This window comes from Sebastes fasciatus, chromosome 7, assembly GCF_043250625.1.
Source record: "Sebastes fasciatus isolate fSebFas1 chromosome 7, fSebFas1.pri, whole genome shotgun sequence".
Taxonomy (NCBI): Eukaryota; Metazoa; Chordata; class Actinopteri; order Perciformes; family Sebastidae; genus Sebastes; species Sebastes fasciatus.
Window position 1 is genome coordinate 31,506,614 of NC_133801.1, and position 17,971 is coordinate 31,524,584.

Sequence of the window (17,971 nt, forward strand, 5' to 3'; positions counted from 1 at the left end):
CTGCTTTCATTAGGACGTTCATTTAATGTTAATGTAAATTCACTCTGAAGGGAAGTGGTTGTCAGCTAACCAGTGGAGGGCCTTTTCATCAACAAGGCTATATTTTATTCTGTCAAGACCGCGTGCTGTTGCCAGCTTTTGCCGCTTGTGTCTATTCCAGGGTAATCTACAAGCTCATGGCCTCGAAGAGTGAAAGCATTCGAGTACAATCCCTCAAAGTCCTCGGCTACTTCCTCAAGCATTTGGGCCACAAGTAAGTAACTCCAATAGCTGTGTAGTAGACTGTAATTACACCCTAAGTGTTTTTATAATGTCTAAAGATAAATGAATTGTCATGTTTTTAAAAATAGATGTGTCTGTTTTATGTCTAATGCTTTTATGTACTCCGTGTTGTGTTTACAAAAATCATAAATCAGGCTTTACATCCAGAGATATGATTCATCTGTTCCTGCCACTCTTTTGAAAAAGTGGACAATTAGAAGACTTTTGACTGGATGCCAGTTCTGTAAATTAGGGTGCACGTCTTTGTAGAACACCTGAATTCCTGGCGTCGTGCCCTGAAGCCATTACTTCACATAAGAGAATGGAGGTCCAAGTTACTGTCCCACAGAGTAGAATAAATAATAAACTAGCGACGAGGTTGTCAGCATAGCTTCTGTATGCTTCACGTTAGAAAGGAGAGAGACGGATGGAGAGCCTGTGATTCAAAATGTAGGACTCAGGGAGGGATGGAGACGATATGTGCTGACAATGGTGGGGCACCAGGTGTTCCTGGAGAGAAAGGGCAGCCCCCCCCAAGGCACAAGTGAAAGGCCTATATATTCAAGGGACACGAGCTTTCATACATTTTAAAGCACCACCCTGCTCACTATGAGCTCTAGTGCAACTCATCAAGAATTAAACATGTTTCTTCGGTGCTTTGTTCATGTGATAACTAGGGCTGTCAATCGATTCAAATATTTAATTGCAATTAATCACATGATTGTCCATAATTAATCGTGATTAATCACACTTTTTATCTGTTCAAAATGTACCTTAACGGATGATTTGTCAAGTATTTAATACTCTTATCAACATGGGAGTTGCATTATGCAAAAACATGTATGTATGTATGTATTATTGAAAATCAATTAACAACACAAAATAATTACAAATATTGTCCAGAAACCCTCACAGGTACTGCATCTAGCATAAAGAAATGTGCTCAAATCATAACATGGCAAACTGCAGCCCAACAGGCAACAACAGCTGTCAGTGTGTCAGTGTGCTGACTTGACTATGACTTGCCCCAAACTGCATGTGATTATCATAAAGTGGGCATGTCTGTAAAGGGGAGACTCGTGGGTACCCATAGAACCCATTTTCATTCACATATCTTGAGGTCAGAGGTCAAGGGACCCCTTTGAAAATGGCCATGACAGTTTATATGTCTCCAACCATCGCAATATATCTTATCGGAATACTCAGCATATCGCAAAATGTTTAAAATCACAATAAGACCGTATTTTGACTTAAGTGTCGTGATAATATCGTATCGTGGGGGCTCAGGTGATTCCCGCCCCTAATGTTAGAGCACGTGAGTGTGCCCCACTGGCTAGCTCACGGCCGCCGCTCTGCCCTGCTCTGCTCTCATACGGCGGTTACAGCTGATAACGCCGCCCCCACCCTCCGCTCCTCCCCCCCCAGATTAACACTGTTAGCTCTGTCAGCACTATTGCCGTTGTTTTCACTGTTGTCATCGTTAGCAGCTCGGCTGTCGCCATGTTGAGAGCCGTGCGGAGGCAATAGAAATGCTCCCAATCGCGCAATTAGCACCTTCAAAGATAAAACATAATAAATATGACATGTCGAGTATATAGTTTTAGAGCCATTTTGCTTCCAGCTGCAGCAGTGTATTTGAATTAACTGATAACGAGAGTGACTATGTCTGAATTTAACACTCTCCATCCTTCTACTGTACCTCTTTGGTTGAGCAGACTTGTAAGTTCCACCTCAGCTTGCAATGCATCATCAGTTTGCCCTTTTCTCCCAAATTTCCATATTTATACAGTAGAGAGAAATGCTACTCTTCTCCTAAGTGGCCAATTTGCCAGCCTCTGCAATACACAAAAAAAAATTGTCGACTTATTCGACAGGGGGAAGTCCCAGCTCGTGTTGAGTCAGTGGCAGCAGCTTTGGCTTAGCATTGTGACAGCAGTCCTTATGCTGTTTGCAGAAGCAGTTTGTCACCGTTGAACCCATTCACCTGTGTTGTATCTCGGAGCCATTCCTAGTGACAGGCTAACTTCGTTATCCCACACACACTCCCAACGAAATTCCCCCAATTTATGACAGCAGGCAGCTCCTGACACTCGTCTCCAGAGCCCGGCTCCCTGTGGGTGAAAGCAGGGAAGGGAGCTGACGGCACCCACTGATCCTTCCAGTGGCTTAGCGAGCTCTAAACAAGCCACTTTACCATTATGTCTGTGTGTGTGTGTGTGTGTGTGTGTGTTTATCCACAGGAGGAAGGTGGAGATCATGCACACACACAGTCTCTTCACTCTCCTGGGAGAGAGGCTCATGCTGCACACCAACACTGTGACCGTGACGACCTACAACACTCTGTACGAGGTAACAGAACATTTTCCTCTCAAAATGTCCCGACATCACTGCACCGTCGCTCTCTGTGTGTACTGACTGATGTCTTCTCACCGCCTCCCGCACCAGATTCTGACAGAGCAGGTGTGCACACAGGTAGTTCACAAACCTCATCCGGAGCCCGACTCCACTGTCAAGATTCAGAACCCAAGTAAGCCTGTCATGTGTTACGTTGAGTTTTATTCTTTCTGAAGTACTAAAATTGACAATATGTGTGTATATATTTGTGTTTGCACGCATGCGATATCAGTGATTCTCAAGGTGGTGGCCACCTTATTGAAGAGCTCCGCCCCCAGTCCTGAGCTGATGGAAGTCCGGCGGCTCTTCCTGTCAGACATGATCAAACTGTTCAGCAACAGCCGAGAGAACAGACGGTGAGCAGAACTTAAACAAGACCTATTATGCTTATTTTCAGGTGCATACTTGTATTTTGGGCTTGTACTTGAACATGTGTACATGCTTTAATGTTCAAGAAATGCTTTGCAGGCCTTTGAGTTGCACAAAAAACTATATGACACAATAAAGGAAAGGGAAAAAGCATAACAGGTCCCCTTTTAAAGAGTAACTTTGGTATTTTTCAACCTGGACCCTTTTTTCGGAGGGAGCTCGGAGTAGAGCCGCTGCTCCTTCGCGTCGAAAGGGGCCAGCTGAGGTGGTTCGAGCATCTGATCAGGATGCCTCCTGGACGCCTCCCTTTGGACGTTAGGACAAATTCCCTGCTTAGCCTCGCCAGATTTCAGAATGAGACTTCTCCTTGATCGAGACTCGTTCCATAATGTCAGACACTCCAGTCCGTTCTCATTTCCAGGGCGTCAAATACCAAGGCTTTGTCACAGCCGTCGGCGATCGATACCGCCGTACAAAGCACCACCTAAGTGCTGGTATGAAATGCACCGGGCATTCCATTAACTGTAATGTAAAACCATCTGCAGCAATAGTAAACGCTCCGAGAAAATGTGCCGGGAGTGTGGTGATGTAGTTTAAAGAGAGAAAAGACACACATCCGCCTTCCAAAAACATCCACAAAAATCCCCAAACACAAGGCTTTCATCCAGGAGACCGTCGTTCGTGTCCCATACGTCAAGTTACAGTCAGCTGTTGGTTCGTGTCCTGTGGTCGCAACTTTCAGTGTCATTTTCACTGTAGAAACGCAGTCGTTTTCAGCCCAACCATGTAGTTCTTTCCTAAACCACTATAGTGGTTTTGTTGCCTAATCTTAAAGTGATGCCAAGGGTAACTAAAGTGGTTTTGATGCCGTGACAAAGCGGCGGTATGTGACGAGTTGGGACGAGAACGTGAAACGTTTAAATCTGTTGAAGGAACGCCAAGCACAGCCAAAAGGAACGCTCTCTCTCTGAAATGACCTGTGATTGGTCAAAGTCTCCCGTCACGGGCTAGATTTTCTAAAGCCTGAAAACAGAGCCATGAGGAGGTGCAGAAGTCTAGTTATCTCTCAGAACACTTGAATTACAATATGCTGAAAGGTTATTATGGAATTTTTACCCAATGATGCCAAAAATATACTGCCTACTGCCACTTTAATGGAGGTAAATGACAGTAGTACATGAAACGGGTAACGTAAATGACGGTGCCAGCTTGCCCCAATAGCACCATATAGCAGCCTCCGAGCAGCTGCTGTCTGCAGGGCTCTCCCTCAGTAGTGGACCAACTTCAGAAATTGTTGTCCATATTAGTCAGTCAGACACAAAAACATGGGAAAATAGGATCCAGGTTGAAAAATGTCGAAGTTACCCTTTAAACCGCCTTTTACTCACCCACTCCATCAATTGTCTTGCTGATAATTGCTGATTAATGTGTCTATGAAAAGAGAAAAAGAGCCACTCTATTCCCCCTCCTTGTACCGTGTTTGCGCTGCTCATGTAGCTCCACTCATATTGGTGCTAAATCATCCGTAGACGTGCACATGTTCTCCAGCAGATGTTTCCGTGACAGTTTCTGACAGTCGCTCATTCCTGCTTTCTCTCTTTCTCACTCTCGCTACCTAATCTCTCCTTCTGATACACACTCACACACTTTAAGACTCACTGCAATTAAATTATAAGTCTTTGGAAAGCACTGACCTAAATCAACAACATAATTAGCCTAAAATTAATAGGCAGAAAGAGCTTCTTCAAGTTCAACTGTTGAATTGAAAAAAAACAACACTTAATTGGTTTTTGCTTCTTTTCTCCCCTTTTTTTAATCTTGGCTGTCATTTTGTTTTGCTGCTGCCAAATTAAACAAACAAATGCAAATATGAACGTCCGAATGATCAAAACAATCTGCTCTAATGTGAATAAAAAAATGCCAAAGATGTTGAGGAGAAACTGAAAGACTAATTGGCCTAAATGCTTTTTAAGTTTGATGGAAGTTGAATGTCGTTGAAAAAATATTCCTTTTAACACCAACATCAGTTATAAACTTGCTAAAGATAAGAGGATCAGAGTTTACTTGAATGACTCAAACTTGTATTATCTGTAAGGCAGATTGTATTTGTTGATGGTGTGATAATGATGATGTGCGTATTGCAGGTGTCTGCTGCAGTGCTCCGTGTGGCAGGACTGGATGTTTTCTCTCGGCTACATCAACCCTAAAAACTCCGACGAGCAGAAGATCACTGAGATGGTGTACAACATCTTTCGTATCCTACTCTACCACGCCATCAAGTATGAGTGGGGAGGATGGCGCGTGTGGGTGGACACACTCTCCATAGCCCACTCTAAGGTGAGTACTGTATAACAAAGAGGAAACACTGACCTCCGCTGTTGAGGGAGGCATCATTTTGTCTTATCTTGACTGTTAAACCTGCAGTAGGTAGAATGTTTTTGGCATCATTGGGCAAAAAAAACCATAGTAACCTTTCAGCATATTTCCATTCAAGTGTTCTGAGAGACTTCTGCACCTCCTCATGGCTCTGTTTTCAGTTTTAAAAAAAATCTAGCCCGTGACGGGAGACTTTGGCCAATCACAGGTCATTTCAGAGAGAGAGAGTGTTCCTATTGGCTGTTCATTCAATGGAGGCAGCTGTCAATCACTTGCGAACTCTGGTCAAACTGGGCAGCGCTGATCAAATATGAATCAATATTCTGTTACTCTAATACCTATTTCTCACCTACAATGTTTTCAGAATCATCTTGTGTACTGTTTAGCTGTAAAATTAGAAAGTTTTCTCCGGCTGGTGGGCAGTGCTTGGTATTTCCTCAACTGATCTCAACATGGCTGCCGGGTCACAAACGTTCTCATTTTACAGCTAAACAGTACTCTATGAGATGTGTCTGAAAACATTTAAGGTGACAAATAGGCATTACAGTAACAGAATATTAATTCATATTTGTTCAGCACTGCCTAGTTTGACCGTTTGATCGGAGTTCGCGAGTGATTGACAGCTGCTCAGAGACGGCAAGGCTCCAGCTCGGCTCTGATTGGTTGTTTTCCTCCGGTCTGTGAAATCTTGCAGATGCCATTAGGAGCACCAGAGGACACAGAGGCACAGGATATTTTTGACTACTGTCAGGATATAGTGACCGTCTGCTTCTTCAAGCATGACAGTCTATACCGTTTCCCTTTTTCTAGGTGACATATGAGGCACATAAAGAGTACTTGGCTAAGATGTATGAAGAGTACCACCGTCAGGAGGAGGAGAACATTAAGAAAGGGAAGAAGGGTTTGGTCAGCACCATCTCTGGTCTGTCTGCTCAGGCCGCCGGCATCAACGGCGCAATTGAGATCAGAGAAATGGACTCCCAGACGCCAGAGAGCGAGAAGGACTACGAGAGCGCAGACTCGCGCAACCTGCTGGCCGAAGGGAAGGGGCCCGAAGATGGTCTCAGAGGAACGGAGGGCGAAGTAGACGGGGTCAGGGTCGAAGTTCACGACCTTCTGGTGGACATCAAGGCTGAGAAGGTGGAGGCTACAGAGGTGAAGCTAGATGATCTGGACCTGTCCTCTGAAACTCTGGGAGTGTCTGAGAACGGAGCGCTGGTGGAGGTGGATTCTCTGCTGGATAATGTTTATTGCGCTGCAGTGGTAAAGCTCAACAGTAACAGCGTGTTGTTGCCAAAGTGCAGCATTGACGACCAAAATGCACCCCCTCTCATTACTCTAGATGACGACAAGGACAGCATCCCTAACAGCTTCCTGTTTGGCAAGGTGGCAGACAAGCCGCTGCATGATCTCAGTACAGCTGAACCTCTGGTGCTGCCCAGCCCGGAGCCCCCAGTCTACACCGGCGCCGCCGACGAACTGAGCCTTCTCGCTCACATGGCAGGCAGCTCCGAGCTCGGCTCCTTACCCAGCATCCTGGAGAAGGATGAGTTTGAACTACAGGCAGCCTCGGAGGGCATCAGCTCTGTGGCTGGTATCGAGGCCGGGGTCTCCTCCACAGGTCCAGAGATTACCGAGGGCACGGCCGCAGCATCATCTGAAGGGGAACCCTCAGATGTTCAGACCAGCAGCGCAGCAGACGCAACAAGCAACACTTCTGACACAGAGAGGTCAGATGACGGGAAAGACAAGGAGATGAAGAAGATCCAGACGACAGCCACCACGCAGGTTGGTCTGAAGCTAAATCATCACGTAGTTCATTCATGGAAATTGAGTTATCCAGTAATATCCGTCACGAAAAAGATCCATTTATAGTTTCTAATTTCTTTAACGCATTAACGCAACTTTGCAATTTTTAGGTTATAGCAGGCTTAGTTTTAAAGCTAGAGTGAATCCTGCTTTCATCATATGAAACTATAAGATCTAAGGAACCCATTGGTACCAACCATGTCATACTAGCTTGTCACAAAGGAGGTTAAATAACGCTCCAAACTTAGGCTAAATTTTGGTGAGGAAAAACTGGCATGACCATTTTCAAAGGTGTCCCTTGACCTCTGACCTCAAGATATGTGAATGAAAATCAGTTCTATGGATACCCATGAGTCTCCCCTTTACAGACATGACCACTTTATGATATATTATTGATATATACTTGGGGCAAGTCATAGTCAAGTCGGCACACTGACAGTTGTTTTTGCCTGTTGGGCTTGAGTTAGCCATGTTATGATTTGAGCATATTTTATTTATGCTAAGTGCAGTACCTGTGAGGGTTTCTGGACAATAATTGTCATTGTTTTGTGTTGTTAATTGATTTACAATAATAAATATATACATACATTTGCACAAACAAGTATATTTGTCCACTCTCATTTGTCCAATCTCCCTTTAAGGTACATTTTGAACAGATAAAAAATGTGCGCTTAATTCGCGATTATACGCGATTAACTACGGACAATCATGCGATTCATCGCAATTAAATATTTTAATTGATTGACAGCCCTAATTTTTAGACTTTCACATGAAATAATTAGTAGAGATTCACAGACTTCATACAACCGCAGACGATCATGAATACTAAAACAGAGCGGCGCCGGGGTTAAAGAGTGGGAAGCGAGTAAGGAGCCCATTTGCCATTGTCAGGAAGCGTTGGCCTTTTGTGACCAGTTCTATATAAACAGACCCGTAGGGATCTCTCCCTTCCCCAACTCTGGTTGTAATGGGGACAGGATGACCCGCTCATCAGGCAGCATCCCTCGGAGACTCAGGAAAGTGGGCTGCTGGATTCGCTGGCTGAGCCAACAGGAGGGCAGAAATAGACAGAACATTATTCTGCAACAATCGCCTGGGATTTGTTCCCTGCTCCCCTCCTCTCGTATGAGCTGTGCTCCTTCTCAGAGGTCAAGCTCTTTGGCCCAGACTGGGTCACCGATGGAGGGCCAGTGGGAGGCAGCAGCGGTTTATTGTTAAACCTTTTCTATGCTGTTGCGTAATTGCTCATGTTCAATTCATCACGGCTGCACCTTGCTGACTCATTCAACTTATATTTAGAGGTTGCATTATTGTATTCAGGCAGGAAGAGGTTATCCGAGGACCCGCTTTAATTTAGCAATTCATCATTCTCAGCGAATAGCGTGACAGTAGCATTATATCTCATTAAGGGTGCCCTATCGATCTTGACAGAAGAATCGGATTAGCGACTACGGGGATTGTATTTGCGATGCTAAATGAATTTGTTTGCTGTTTTTTTTTTTTACTGATTAATTTGTCTCCCATCAGAGTCTACACGGCCGCCTAGCCACTCCGATGGAGAGGGACATCCGCGTGGACTTGGGCTTCAGGGGGACACCCATGACGGAGGAACAGCGGCGGCAGTTCAGCCCCGGCCCACGCACCACCATGTTCCGCATCCCGGAGTTCAAATGGTCAGCCATGCACCAGAGGCTGCTCACTGACCTGCTGTTTGCTCTGGAGAGCGACGTCCATGTGTGGAGGAGGTGTGTGTGAAGTGGTTTATGTGCTCTTGAGAGAGACAGAGGTAGAGCAGTGAGCACGGTGCTTGTAGTGATACTCAGATCACCCTTCTATATCAGAGCTAACATTTTATTGCTGTTTTTACACATATATTGAATCTGGCTTTTTTAATACATCCCATAAATGTCTTTAGTTTACCGCACAGTAAAAATGCCATGTATTATATAATGTGAAAAATGCTTGTAATAATCAAATGTTTTCCCTCCTTCTCCTGCAGCCACTCCACCAAATCTGTCATGGACTTTGTTAATAGTAATGAGAACATCATTTTTGTTCACAACACCATCCACCTCATCTCCCAAATGGTAGACAACATCATCATCGCTTGTGGAGGGATCTTGCCCCTTCTCTCAGCGGCCACCTCTCCCACTGTAAGTGCCCCTCGCCGTCTTCACTGTGGGGTGACACTGCCATCTAGTGGTAGTTTATCATACCCTTTTGGTCTACTACAGGACAGTATATACTGTACCTGTGGGAAATCAGACTTATTTGTGTTTATTTGTTGTTCAGCTTCGCTCTTCTAACAATTAATGCTGAGGACGTTACTTTGGAGCAGTTTGTAATTAACTTCCCAGTGATTCATTTGTGTTTACTTTTATCGATTTACTGTAATTATCAGATTCAATTTGCAGTGTTGAACTGAAATGGATTTTAATCATCTCATTTTGATTATTTTGTCTGTGCGTGTCTAGAGTGCCATGGTTATTGTTTAATCTATTTAGATTTCTCTCTCTTTATTACTGTTTTTTTAGAGCTGTCAATCAATTAGAATAATAAATCACGATTAATTGCATGATTGTCCATGACTAATTGCGATTAATCGCAAATTAAAGCTGAAGTAGGCGAGATTGGAGCAAATATGATTTTAAAAAAAAGTTATTTTTAGAAAACGGTCGCTATATCCTGACAGTAGTCCATGAAACAGGTAACCTGAAAAAAAGCATGTTCCTCTGTGTCCTCCGGTGCTCCTAACGGCATCTGCAAGATTTCACATACCGGAGGAAAACAAGCAGTAAGAGCTGATCTGAGGTCTGCTGTCCATCTGCTGTCTATGAGAGCCGGCTGTCAATAACTCGCGAACTCCGACCAAATGGTCAAACTAGACAGCGCTGATCAAATATGAATCAATATTCTGTTACGTTAATGCCTATTTCTCTCCTCAAATGTTTTCAGAATCATCTTGTAGTGCACGGATTAGCTGTAAAATGAGAAAGTTTGTGACGCCGCCGCCATTGTGAAATCTGGTGAAGGAATGCCAAGTTCCGGTCACATGAGCGGAGCACAGCCAATAGGAACGCTCTCTCAATGAAATGACCTGTGATTGGTCAAAGTCTCCCGTCATGGGCTAGATTTTCTAAAGCCTGAAAACAGAGCCATGAGGAGGAAGCGTAAATTAATTGCACATTTATCTGTTAAAAATGTCTCTTACAGGGAGATTTGTCCAGTATTTAATAATCTTATCAACATGGGAGTGGGCAAATGTGCTGCTTTATGCAATTGTATGTATATATTTATTGTTTGAAATCAATTATCAACAAAAAACAATGACAAATATTGTCCAGAAACCCTCACAGGTACTGCATTTAGCATAAAAAATATGCTCAAATCATAACATGGCAAACTGCAGCCCAACAGGCAACAACAGCTGTCAGTGTGTCAGTGTGCTGACTTGACTATGACTTGCCCCAAACGGCATGTGATTGTCATAAAGTGGGCTTGTCTGTAAAGGGGAGACTCGTGGGTACCCATAGAACCCATTTACATTCACATATCTTGAGGTCAGAGGTCAAGGGACCCCTTTGAAAATGGCCATGACAGGTTTTCCTCGCCAAAATTTATCTTGGAGTTCGGAGTGTTATTTAACCCTCTACCCGACAAGCTATTATGACATGGTTGGTACCAATGGATTCCTTAGTTTTTTTTAGTTTTATATGATGTCACTATAAAGATCGATTGCGTTAATGCATTAAAGAAATTAGTGGCGTTATAATGAATTTACGTTAACGCGTTATTATTGCGTTTACTTTGACAGCCCGACTGTTCTTACAACCCCGTAGGACCCATGTATTTTCTTTGCGGTATTTTCTTTGTGTTTGGTGTGAAATGCCTCCAAGCACTAGGGGGGGTGTATGGTGTAGGCAGAGACTGGCCTCAGGTAGCTAACATAGGCCACATGCCAGTTACCATAGGTGCTGCTGATTGAGAATGAGGAAACAGTTTTGGACTGTGCTCTGTTGTGCTCTAAGGACATCGTGAGCTGTTTATGTCTCAATTTAGAGATCTGTGATTGAGTAACGGACACGGATGGACATGATCGGTAAATAAACGCCAAGTTATAAAGTATTGGAGCTTTGCATATTGTTTTTTGGAGCAAATGTCTAAACAACACAACACACAGCTTTTGTGCATTCAAATGATTTAATAGATGTAAAAATGTACGATTCCTCTGGGCTGGTGTTGTTGGCATCTTTCTCAAATATTTTCCTCAGTAAAACTTTCTATGTTTTAACAGCTAACAAAACAGTGTCTGCTTTTCTCGACCCCTCCAAAAAAGTATTTCATAAAATATCGCCTTGGGTGGAGTTGGATAGTCGACTGAACTCAGATCAAACTCTCCACCAATTTTTGCAATTTTGAATATTATCTCTGCTTCCTCAGAGTTAACTCCCCCTCACCGAACAATAATGTCCCGACCCGCCACTGAGTGTCTCCGTCCTAAATTCAGCAGCACCCATCTCTGTCTATATCTGTGATGCGCCCCTCTTTCCATATTCTATGCATGTTTCATGTTTAAATAATGATGCTTTAATCATAACTAGAGGTGAGAATGTGGTACAGATGATATTGTACATTTCGTTTTACGTGACTGGTGTCTTCCTCGTTGCTTGTCCTAGACGGAGTTGGAGAACATCGAGGCGACGCAGGGCATGTCCTCAGAGACCGCCATCACCTTCCTGTCCCGTCTCATGGTCATGGTCGACGTGTTGGTGTTCTCCAGCTCCCTCAACTTCAGCGAGATCGAGGCTGAGAAGAACATGTCCTCCGGTGGCCTGATGCGTCAGTGCCTCCGACTAGGTGAGATCATGACTGTGTGTTTTGCTGCTGCAGATGTGAATGTCGGTCAGTCATTGCAGTAAAACAATTACAGTATCTTTATTGTGGGGTGCATCTTTTGCCAGTCACACTGGAAAATTGATGAGCTAGCAAAATGCCATGACAGTATTCTCTTCACACACTAATAATTCCCCTAATCCCCCCCCAAAATCCTCTGTTTGATCGGCAAAGCTAATTAATTTAAGAGTGCTTTGCTAATTGTATACTAAATTGGAGAATGTGCCGGGTTTTTGCTGCAGTTTTCCAGCAGTAAAAAACATGACTAGATCATCATTTTGGAATTCATAACAAGCAGAGGGAATCATTTGCAGTGCAATCGGGTGCTCTTCGCAAACGGTTGCCTTTTGTGTCTGTCATTGGTGTGTCTCATAAGACTCCTCACTGCCCTTGTGTGTGTTTGAATGTGTGCATAATAGAGATTGCATTTGAATGCAAAGTAGATGACTGTTAAATCCAGAAGAGTAAATTGTGAATTTTATTGAATCAACGGTAAAATGTAGAATACAGTCTGTTTTAGCAGAAGGATTTGACACATGAAGCAATCATAGGAAATGTGTGTCTCTTTTTGTCTTAGAGTGTTTCTGTGTCTATATCTGTTTGCGCCCGTGGGTCTGTGTGTGTGCGTGTGCGTGTGCGTGCGACAAGCCTATGTTTGCTGGTTTATTGACTCCAAGCAAGTTGTGCTGTGGTGGGAAACAGCCTTCAGACTTCACAGTGTCCTTGTTGCACACATACAATTTCTCATCACTGGCTTCAGTGTGAAATCAGTCTGGCTGCTGAGTTCTACTCGCGGCCTCCGTCCCGGCAGCCTGGAACAAACAGTCATCAGAGATAACTGATTGATTTTTAAAGAGGGTCATGCATGTTATCAACATTTAATGTCCATTTAACTCTGAAATGAGAGCCTGTTTGTATGCTATGTGTGTGTGTCTCTGTGTGTGTGCAGTGTGTTGTGTGGCTGTTAGGAACTGCCTCGAGTGCAGGCAGAGACACAGGGACAGAGGGAATAAGTCCATTCCCAACAACAACAACAAGGAAATCCTGCAAAATGCTGTGACTTCCAACAAGGTAGGATGTGTGGTTCCCATGGCCCTAGAATATTAGATTTATACAATACATTTTACTGTAAGAACACTTTACCCCGTGCTTCTAATGTCACCTGTATGCACGCTAAATCAGATCTACTATTCTAAGCAGCATTTATACCCTGTGTGGCTGTGATTCTCAAAGCGGGGTCTGTGGCATTCTGTCAGGGGGTCCGCAAAATAATTTGCTATAAATTATAAAATTGTTCTGTATCATTAAAACATGCAAATCTACAGATGGGGACCATTTGCACCAATACAACAAACATATTGTGTCCATTTCTCCCACCCACGTTAGCTTTGGGCCAATAGAAACTCTGATATGATTGTGACACACAGAAATAAGTTAATTATTTTTAGGTTGAAGGACTTACTGACGGTCAGATTTAGACTGGTAAGTTTAAATGTCTAGGTTTATTAGGACTCTGCAAGTCTTCCTACTATTCATTTTCTGAAAGCTCCTAAGATCAATTGCTTGAAATGTAGGTTATAAATGCTGTCAAGTTGAGCCCAAATGCATTTTGAATAAAACCAGCCTCTGTTTAAAGGTATATAAGTGGTATTAACATTCAATAACATTGCAAATTTCCCTGCTGTTTGACTAACAAAAGGATCATCTCATCTCATCTTATCTCATCTCATCTTATCTTATCTTATCTTATCTTATCTTATCTTATCTTATCTTAACATACATATGTTTCTGTTTATCACTATGAAACAGGTCTGAAGTATTTAGGTTGAAAAGTTTTAAAATACAAATAGCTCCAATGGCATCTAAGAGTACAAATGGTAGTATGCAATATGCTTAATCGGAGTTACGATTAAGATGGGTCCTTAGAAATGTTCTCCCCTGTAAGGGGTCCCTGGCCCCAAAAAGTTTGAGAACCCCTGCCCTATGGTCCTAAATCTGTCTTTGTGTACTAACATACAAATGTTAGCCGTTTTCTTTTTTCTCGGTTCTATATTTAACCGTTTTCTAATCTCTTAAATAATGTAAAAAGAAAGGTAGTAGCAAAAACCAGTAGCATGTCAAATTGTGTAATCTCTCTGCTTTAGACAGCAATAGAGACTGTCCCTAGTAACCTGTCTCCCATCAAGGACCCTGATCGCCTTCTGCAGGATGTGGACATCAATCGACTGCGCGCTGTGGTATTTCGTGATGTGGTGAGTTGCAACATTTAATCTATTAGTTGTTAACTACTAAATTAATCGCCAACTATTTCGATCAATCGGTTTGAGTCCAGAAAAAAAGTCAAAGTTTTCTGATTCCAGTTTCTTATGTGTGAATATTTTCTGGTTTCTTTACTAAACTATGACAGTAAACTGAATATCTTTGAGTTGTGGACAAAACAAGACATTTGAGGACGTCATCTTGGACTTTGGGAAGCAATGAATTGATTTATCAAGAAAATAATTGACAATGAAAATAATTGTTGGTTGCAGCCCTAGTGCGTATGAACGACATGCATGCGTTTGTCACACATGGCTGCAGGTAGAAAGGATGAAAATAGGATTAGTTGTTTTTTGGGGGCAGACAAACAGGTGTGCAGTGTAATACCCTTCAATCAACAGGTGAAACACCAAAGGTGTCCTTGTCGACTGAGCTGCTGTCTGTTGAACACAAGCCCACAAAGTTTGAAAGGATGTATTTCAAAGGCACATATTTCAAAGCAAGTATTAGAAATATATAAGAGAGCAATGGCAGTACTTTGAATGTGTGTTCATGCTCTATGTGAGGTACATTTGCTGTGAGAGAACCATTTCAAACGGCAGCAGTGGATTGTGTGAAATGGTATCTTGTGAATAGAGAGTGGCATAACCGTATTGTGATTCCTCTCCACAGGATGACAGTAAGCAGGCCCAGTTCCTGGCTTTAGCCGTGGTGTACTTCATCTCTGTCCTCATGGTCTCCAAGTACCGCGACATCCTGGAGCCGCAGCGCGAGACTGCCAGGATCATCCAATCGGTCCGCAGCATGCGTCAGGAGATCAACTCACCGACCAGCACAGGTGTTGACAGCTGTGCCTTACCTTTCTTCCATCCATTCTTTCTAATCCTAGCTTGTGGTGACTGAGTCTGATATAAATGAATGGTCCTTCCTGATGCACTGCTGCCAGCTTGAGCTGAAAGCTCATTCAGTAAAATAGCGGGGAAACCCTGCCTGCACTCCACCGGCTCACCTATGATTTATTCATGAGCTCTGCTAATTGCACCGCACAGAATTAAATGTGGAAGCAAATGGAGGCCGAGGCTGGAGATGGTAGTTATGAACTTGAATAGGCATCATCGTTCTCTCTGAAATGAAAGGTGGTATATGCCTCGAGTCATAAATCATACATTAAAGCCACATGAAAGGAAATCAGCGGCTGCCTACAAAGGTTTAACGCAACGTCTGCCGCAGTGCCAACTCGCTATTATGAGATGCACAAGTCGGCATACTTTATCAACTTCCATTCAGACACAAGGTGAAGTGAATAAAAGAAACAAGAGGAAGAGGAGAGGGGAGGCCAAGGGAAATATGAGAGCACGCAGAGAATAGAGGAAGAGAAGATGAGCAGGGAGAAGTTGAGAGATGGGAAAGCAGCAGCATGCTGGCCAACTACTGTGGGTTTTTGGGGCAGTGGAGCCAGGCTTGCTATTTTCAGCCCCATCTGTCAGTGCCCATTAGGCAAGCAATCCACCAGAGGAGAATGGGATCATAGAGGTTGCTGGGAGGAGAGAGGCACACTGCCGCCTTCATAAATTTCACCAGAAAATGGGGGAATTTTCCAGACGGCATGTGGCAGACAATTGTCTGATGGACCAGGAAGCCAGACGACTTGCTGGCTAAATAAGGCCCCGCTGACCTCGTTAGGGGGGGCGTTGTGATGAATATTAATACGGCCGGCCTTGCATCTACTGTAGGTAACCGCTGGGTCAGAATGAAGGAGACTAGAAAGGCGTCTCTGCAGGTTTCTGGGGAAAGAAAGCAAACACAGGTGCTAAGATAGTAAAATAAATATATAAATATAAATATGCTGTAAGTTTGCACTACAATAAGAACAATCATTGCACCAAATGTAATTATTGCGCAAGATCCCGTAGGTTTAACCTTGAAAAATCCCTGAATTGGAGAGCTTGGAACTACCGCGACCGTGTGCGCCGCCATCTTGCAGCTAGATTTTCTTTAACGGACAGAATATTGCAGACTTTAACAATACTCTTGGTTCACAAAAGGTACAGTACGCGGTATATTATGTACCAGAATGATAGAGCAGCTCTCTTGACTCCTCTGTCACTGTTTCAAAGCAGTTAAACCGATAGCCTCCCAGCGCTTTAGGCAGGAGGAAGCTGAAGAAAAGGATGGATTCATGTTTTATTAGCATAGAAGGAGATAATCTCACCAGAGGATCAGAGCTTCTGGAGAGAGATCTAAGAAGCTGCGTTGGCACATGGCTCTTTCTACACATGCTAAATTTACTCTTTGGCTAGGGATATAAAGCTAGCTCTGGAATGCAGTTTTATCCATTGGTATTGGTTAATTATTTAGTTTGAAAATCCCCATTTCTTACGTCTCTTGGCAAATAGCATGTTGATAGTAGGCATATAGATAGACTGTGATAGATATTTATGATATGTTGATCACTGAACTCGCTTATCCAGTGAAAGCACCAAACATGAGATGGTTCTAACATCTCGAATATGAGAATCTGTTTCATATCATCGTAAATTTGATAACTTTTGGGTTTTGGGACGGTTCATAAAACAATAATTTGTAGACATCACTTTGGACTCACTCACTTCAATCACTTATTTTTATCATTGTTTTATTATGACTTATTTATTTATTCCAACAAACAAACAATCAGCCCAACATAGTCAACAACAGTTCCTGCTTCCTGTTTGTTTTAACTTTCCCAAAAATCAAATTGCCTTCATGAATTAATAAGGTTGTGTTGAATTGAAAATCAATCACAAATGATAATGAAAATTGAAATGAATATTTGTAAAGAATTTAATCAAAACAACAAACACTACACAATGAGTATTATATTATTTCATGTAGATATATTTATATTGTGCATGTATTTGTATGTGGCTAACTGTAGTCTACCTGTTTTCCGTGTGTGTTGTACAGAACCCCCTCTAGCATTTAACAGCAGTAAGGAGCATTCTGCACCATCAGACCTCCACATGGAGAGCTCCCTTCCCCACACAGACTCTGGTATCGGAGAGGAGCAGCTAGCCGGCGTCCTCAACGGGTCTGACCTGGAGCACGGCGCGGGCCTGCTCATATCTACGCTGTTCTCAGAAGTGAAGAAGTCCCGGGAGAGTCTGTCTGAATCGCCCAGCGTGGAGGTGCTGAAATCGGCCTCCTCCATCGTCAGCATCAGCCAGCCCAGCAAGGGCATCAATGTCAAGGAGATTCTGAAGAGCCTGGTGGCGGCTCCGTCGGAGTGCATGGAGGCGGGACTGGAGCCTGTGTCCTACCCAGACCCTGCTGCCAGCACCCAGGCCCAGGCCATGCTGCCCATGCAGTTCCACTCCTTTGACAGGTGAGGAAGTGGCATCGCTTGGTAGTCTACCAGAGGTTTTACAAGTTTTAGCCCATCTACTGCAAATCATACCACACTTTACATCACAGTTAACCATTTCGCAACCCTTGCTGTTGCTTCTACAGTAGTTATTTGGATCAATTAACACACTTCTTTTGAATTGTTGCTTCCATCACTGTGAACATTTATTCTGCATTATTTTGTTATCAAAGTCACATTATCATTGCTGGGTAAAGCATGGTATAA

At 43.3% G+C, this 17,971-nt stretch overlaps 1 protein-coding gene across 2 annotated transcripts in view; it reads left to right on the top strand.

Annotated features, from left to right (window-relative positions):
• LOC141770603 (neurobeachin-like) overlaps window positions 1–17,971 on the top strand; it is a 286,789-nt gene that overhangs the window by 129,272 nt on the left and 139,546 nt on the right. For both annotated transcript variants that reach the window (XM_074640308.1, XM_074640306.1), the window contains 13 exons: window positions 161–253; window positions 2,502–2,610; window positions 2,707–2,788; window positions 2,888–3,011; window positions 5,169–5,361; window positions 6,211–7,188; window positions 8,737–8,954; window positions 9,209–9,362; window positions 11,886–12,066; window positions 13,052–13,173; window positions 14,289–14,354; window positions 15,034–15,199; window positions 17,308–17,725. In XM_074640308.1, coding sequence (XP_074496409.1) covers window positions 161–253; window positions 2,502–2,610; window positions 2,707–2,788; window positions 2,888–3,011; window positions 5,169–5,361; window positions 6,211–7,188; window positions 8,737–8,954; window positions 9,209–9,362; window positions 11,886–12,066; window positions 13,052–13,173; window positions 14,289–14,354; window positions 15,034–15,199; window positions 17,308–17,725 — 2,904 coding nt within the window. The remainder of the gene's footprint in view (window positions 1–160; window positions 254–2,501; window positions 2,611–2,706; window positions 2,789–2,887; window positions 3,012–5,168; window positions 5,362–6,210; window positions 7,189–8,736; window positions 8,955–9,208; window positions 9,363–11,885; window positions 12,067–13,051; window positions 13,174–14,288; window positions 14,355–15,033; window positions 15,200–17,307; window positions 17,726–17,971) is intronic.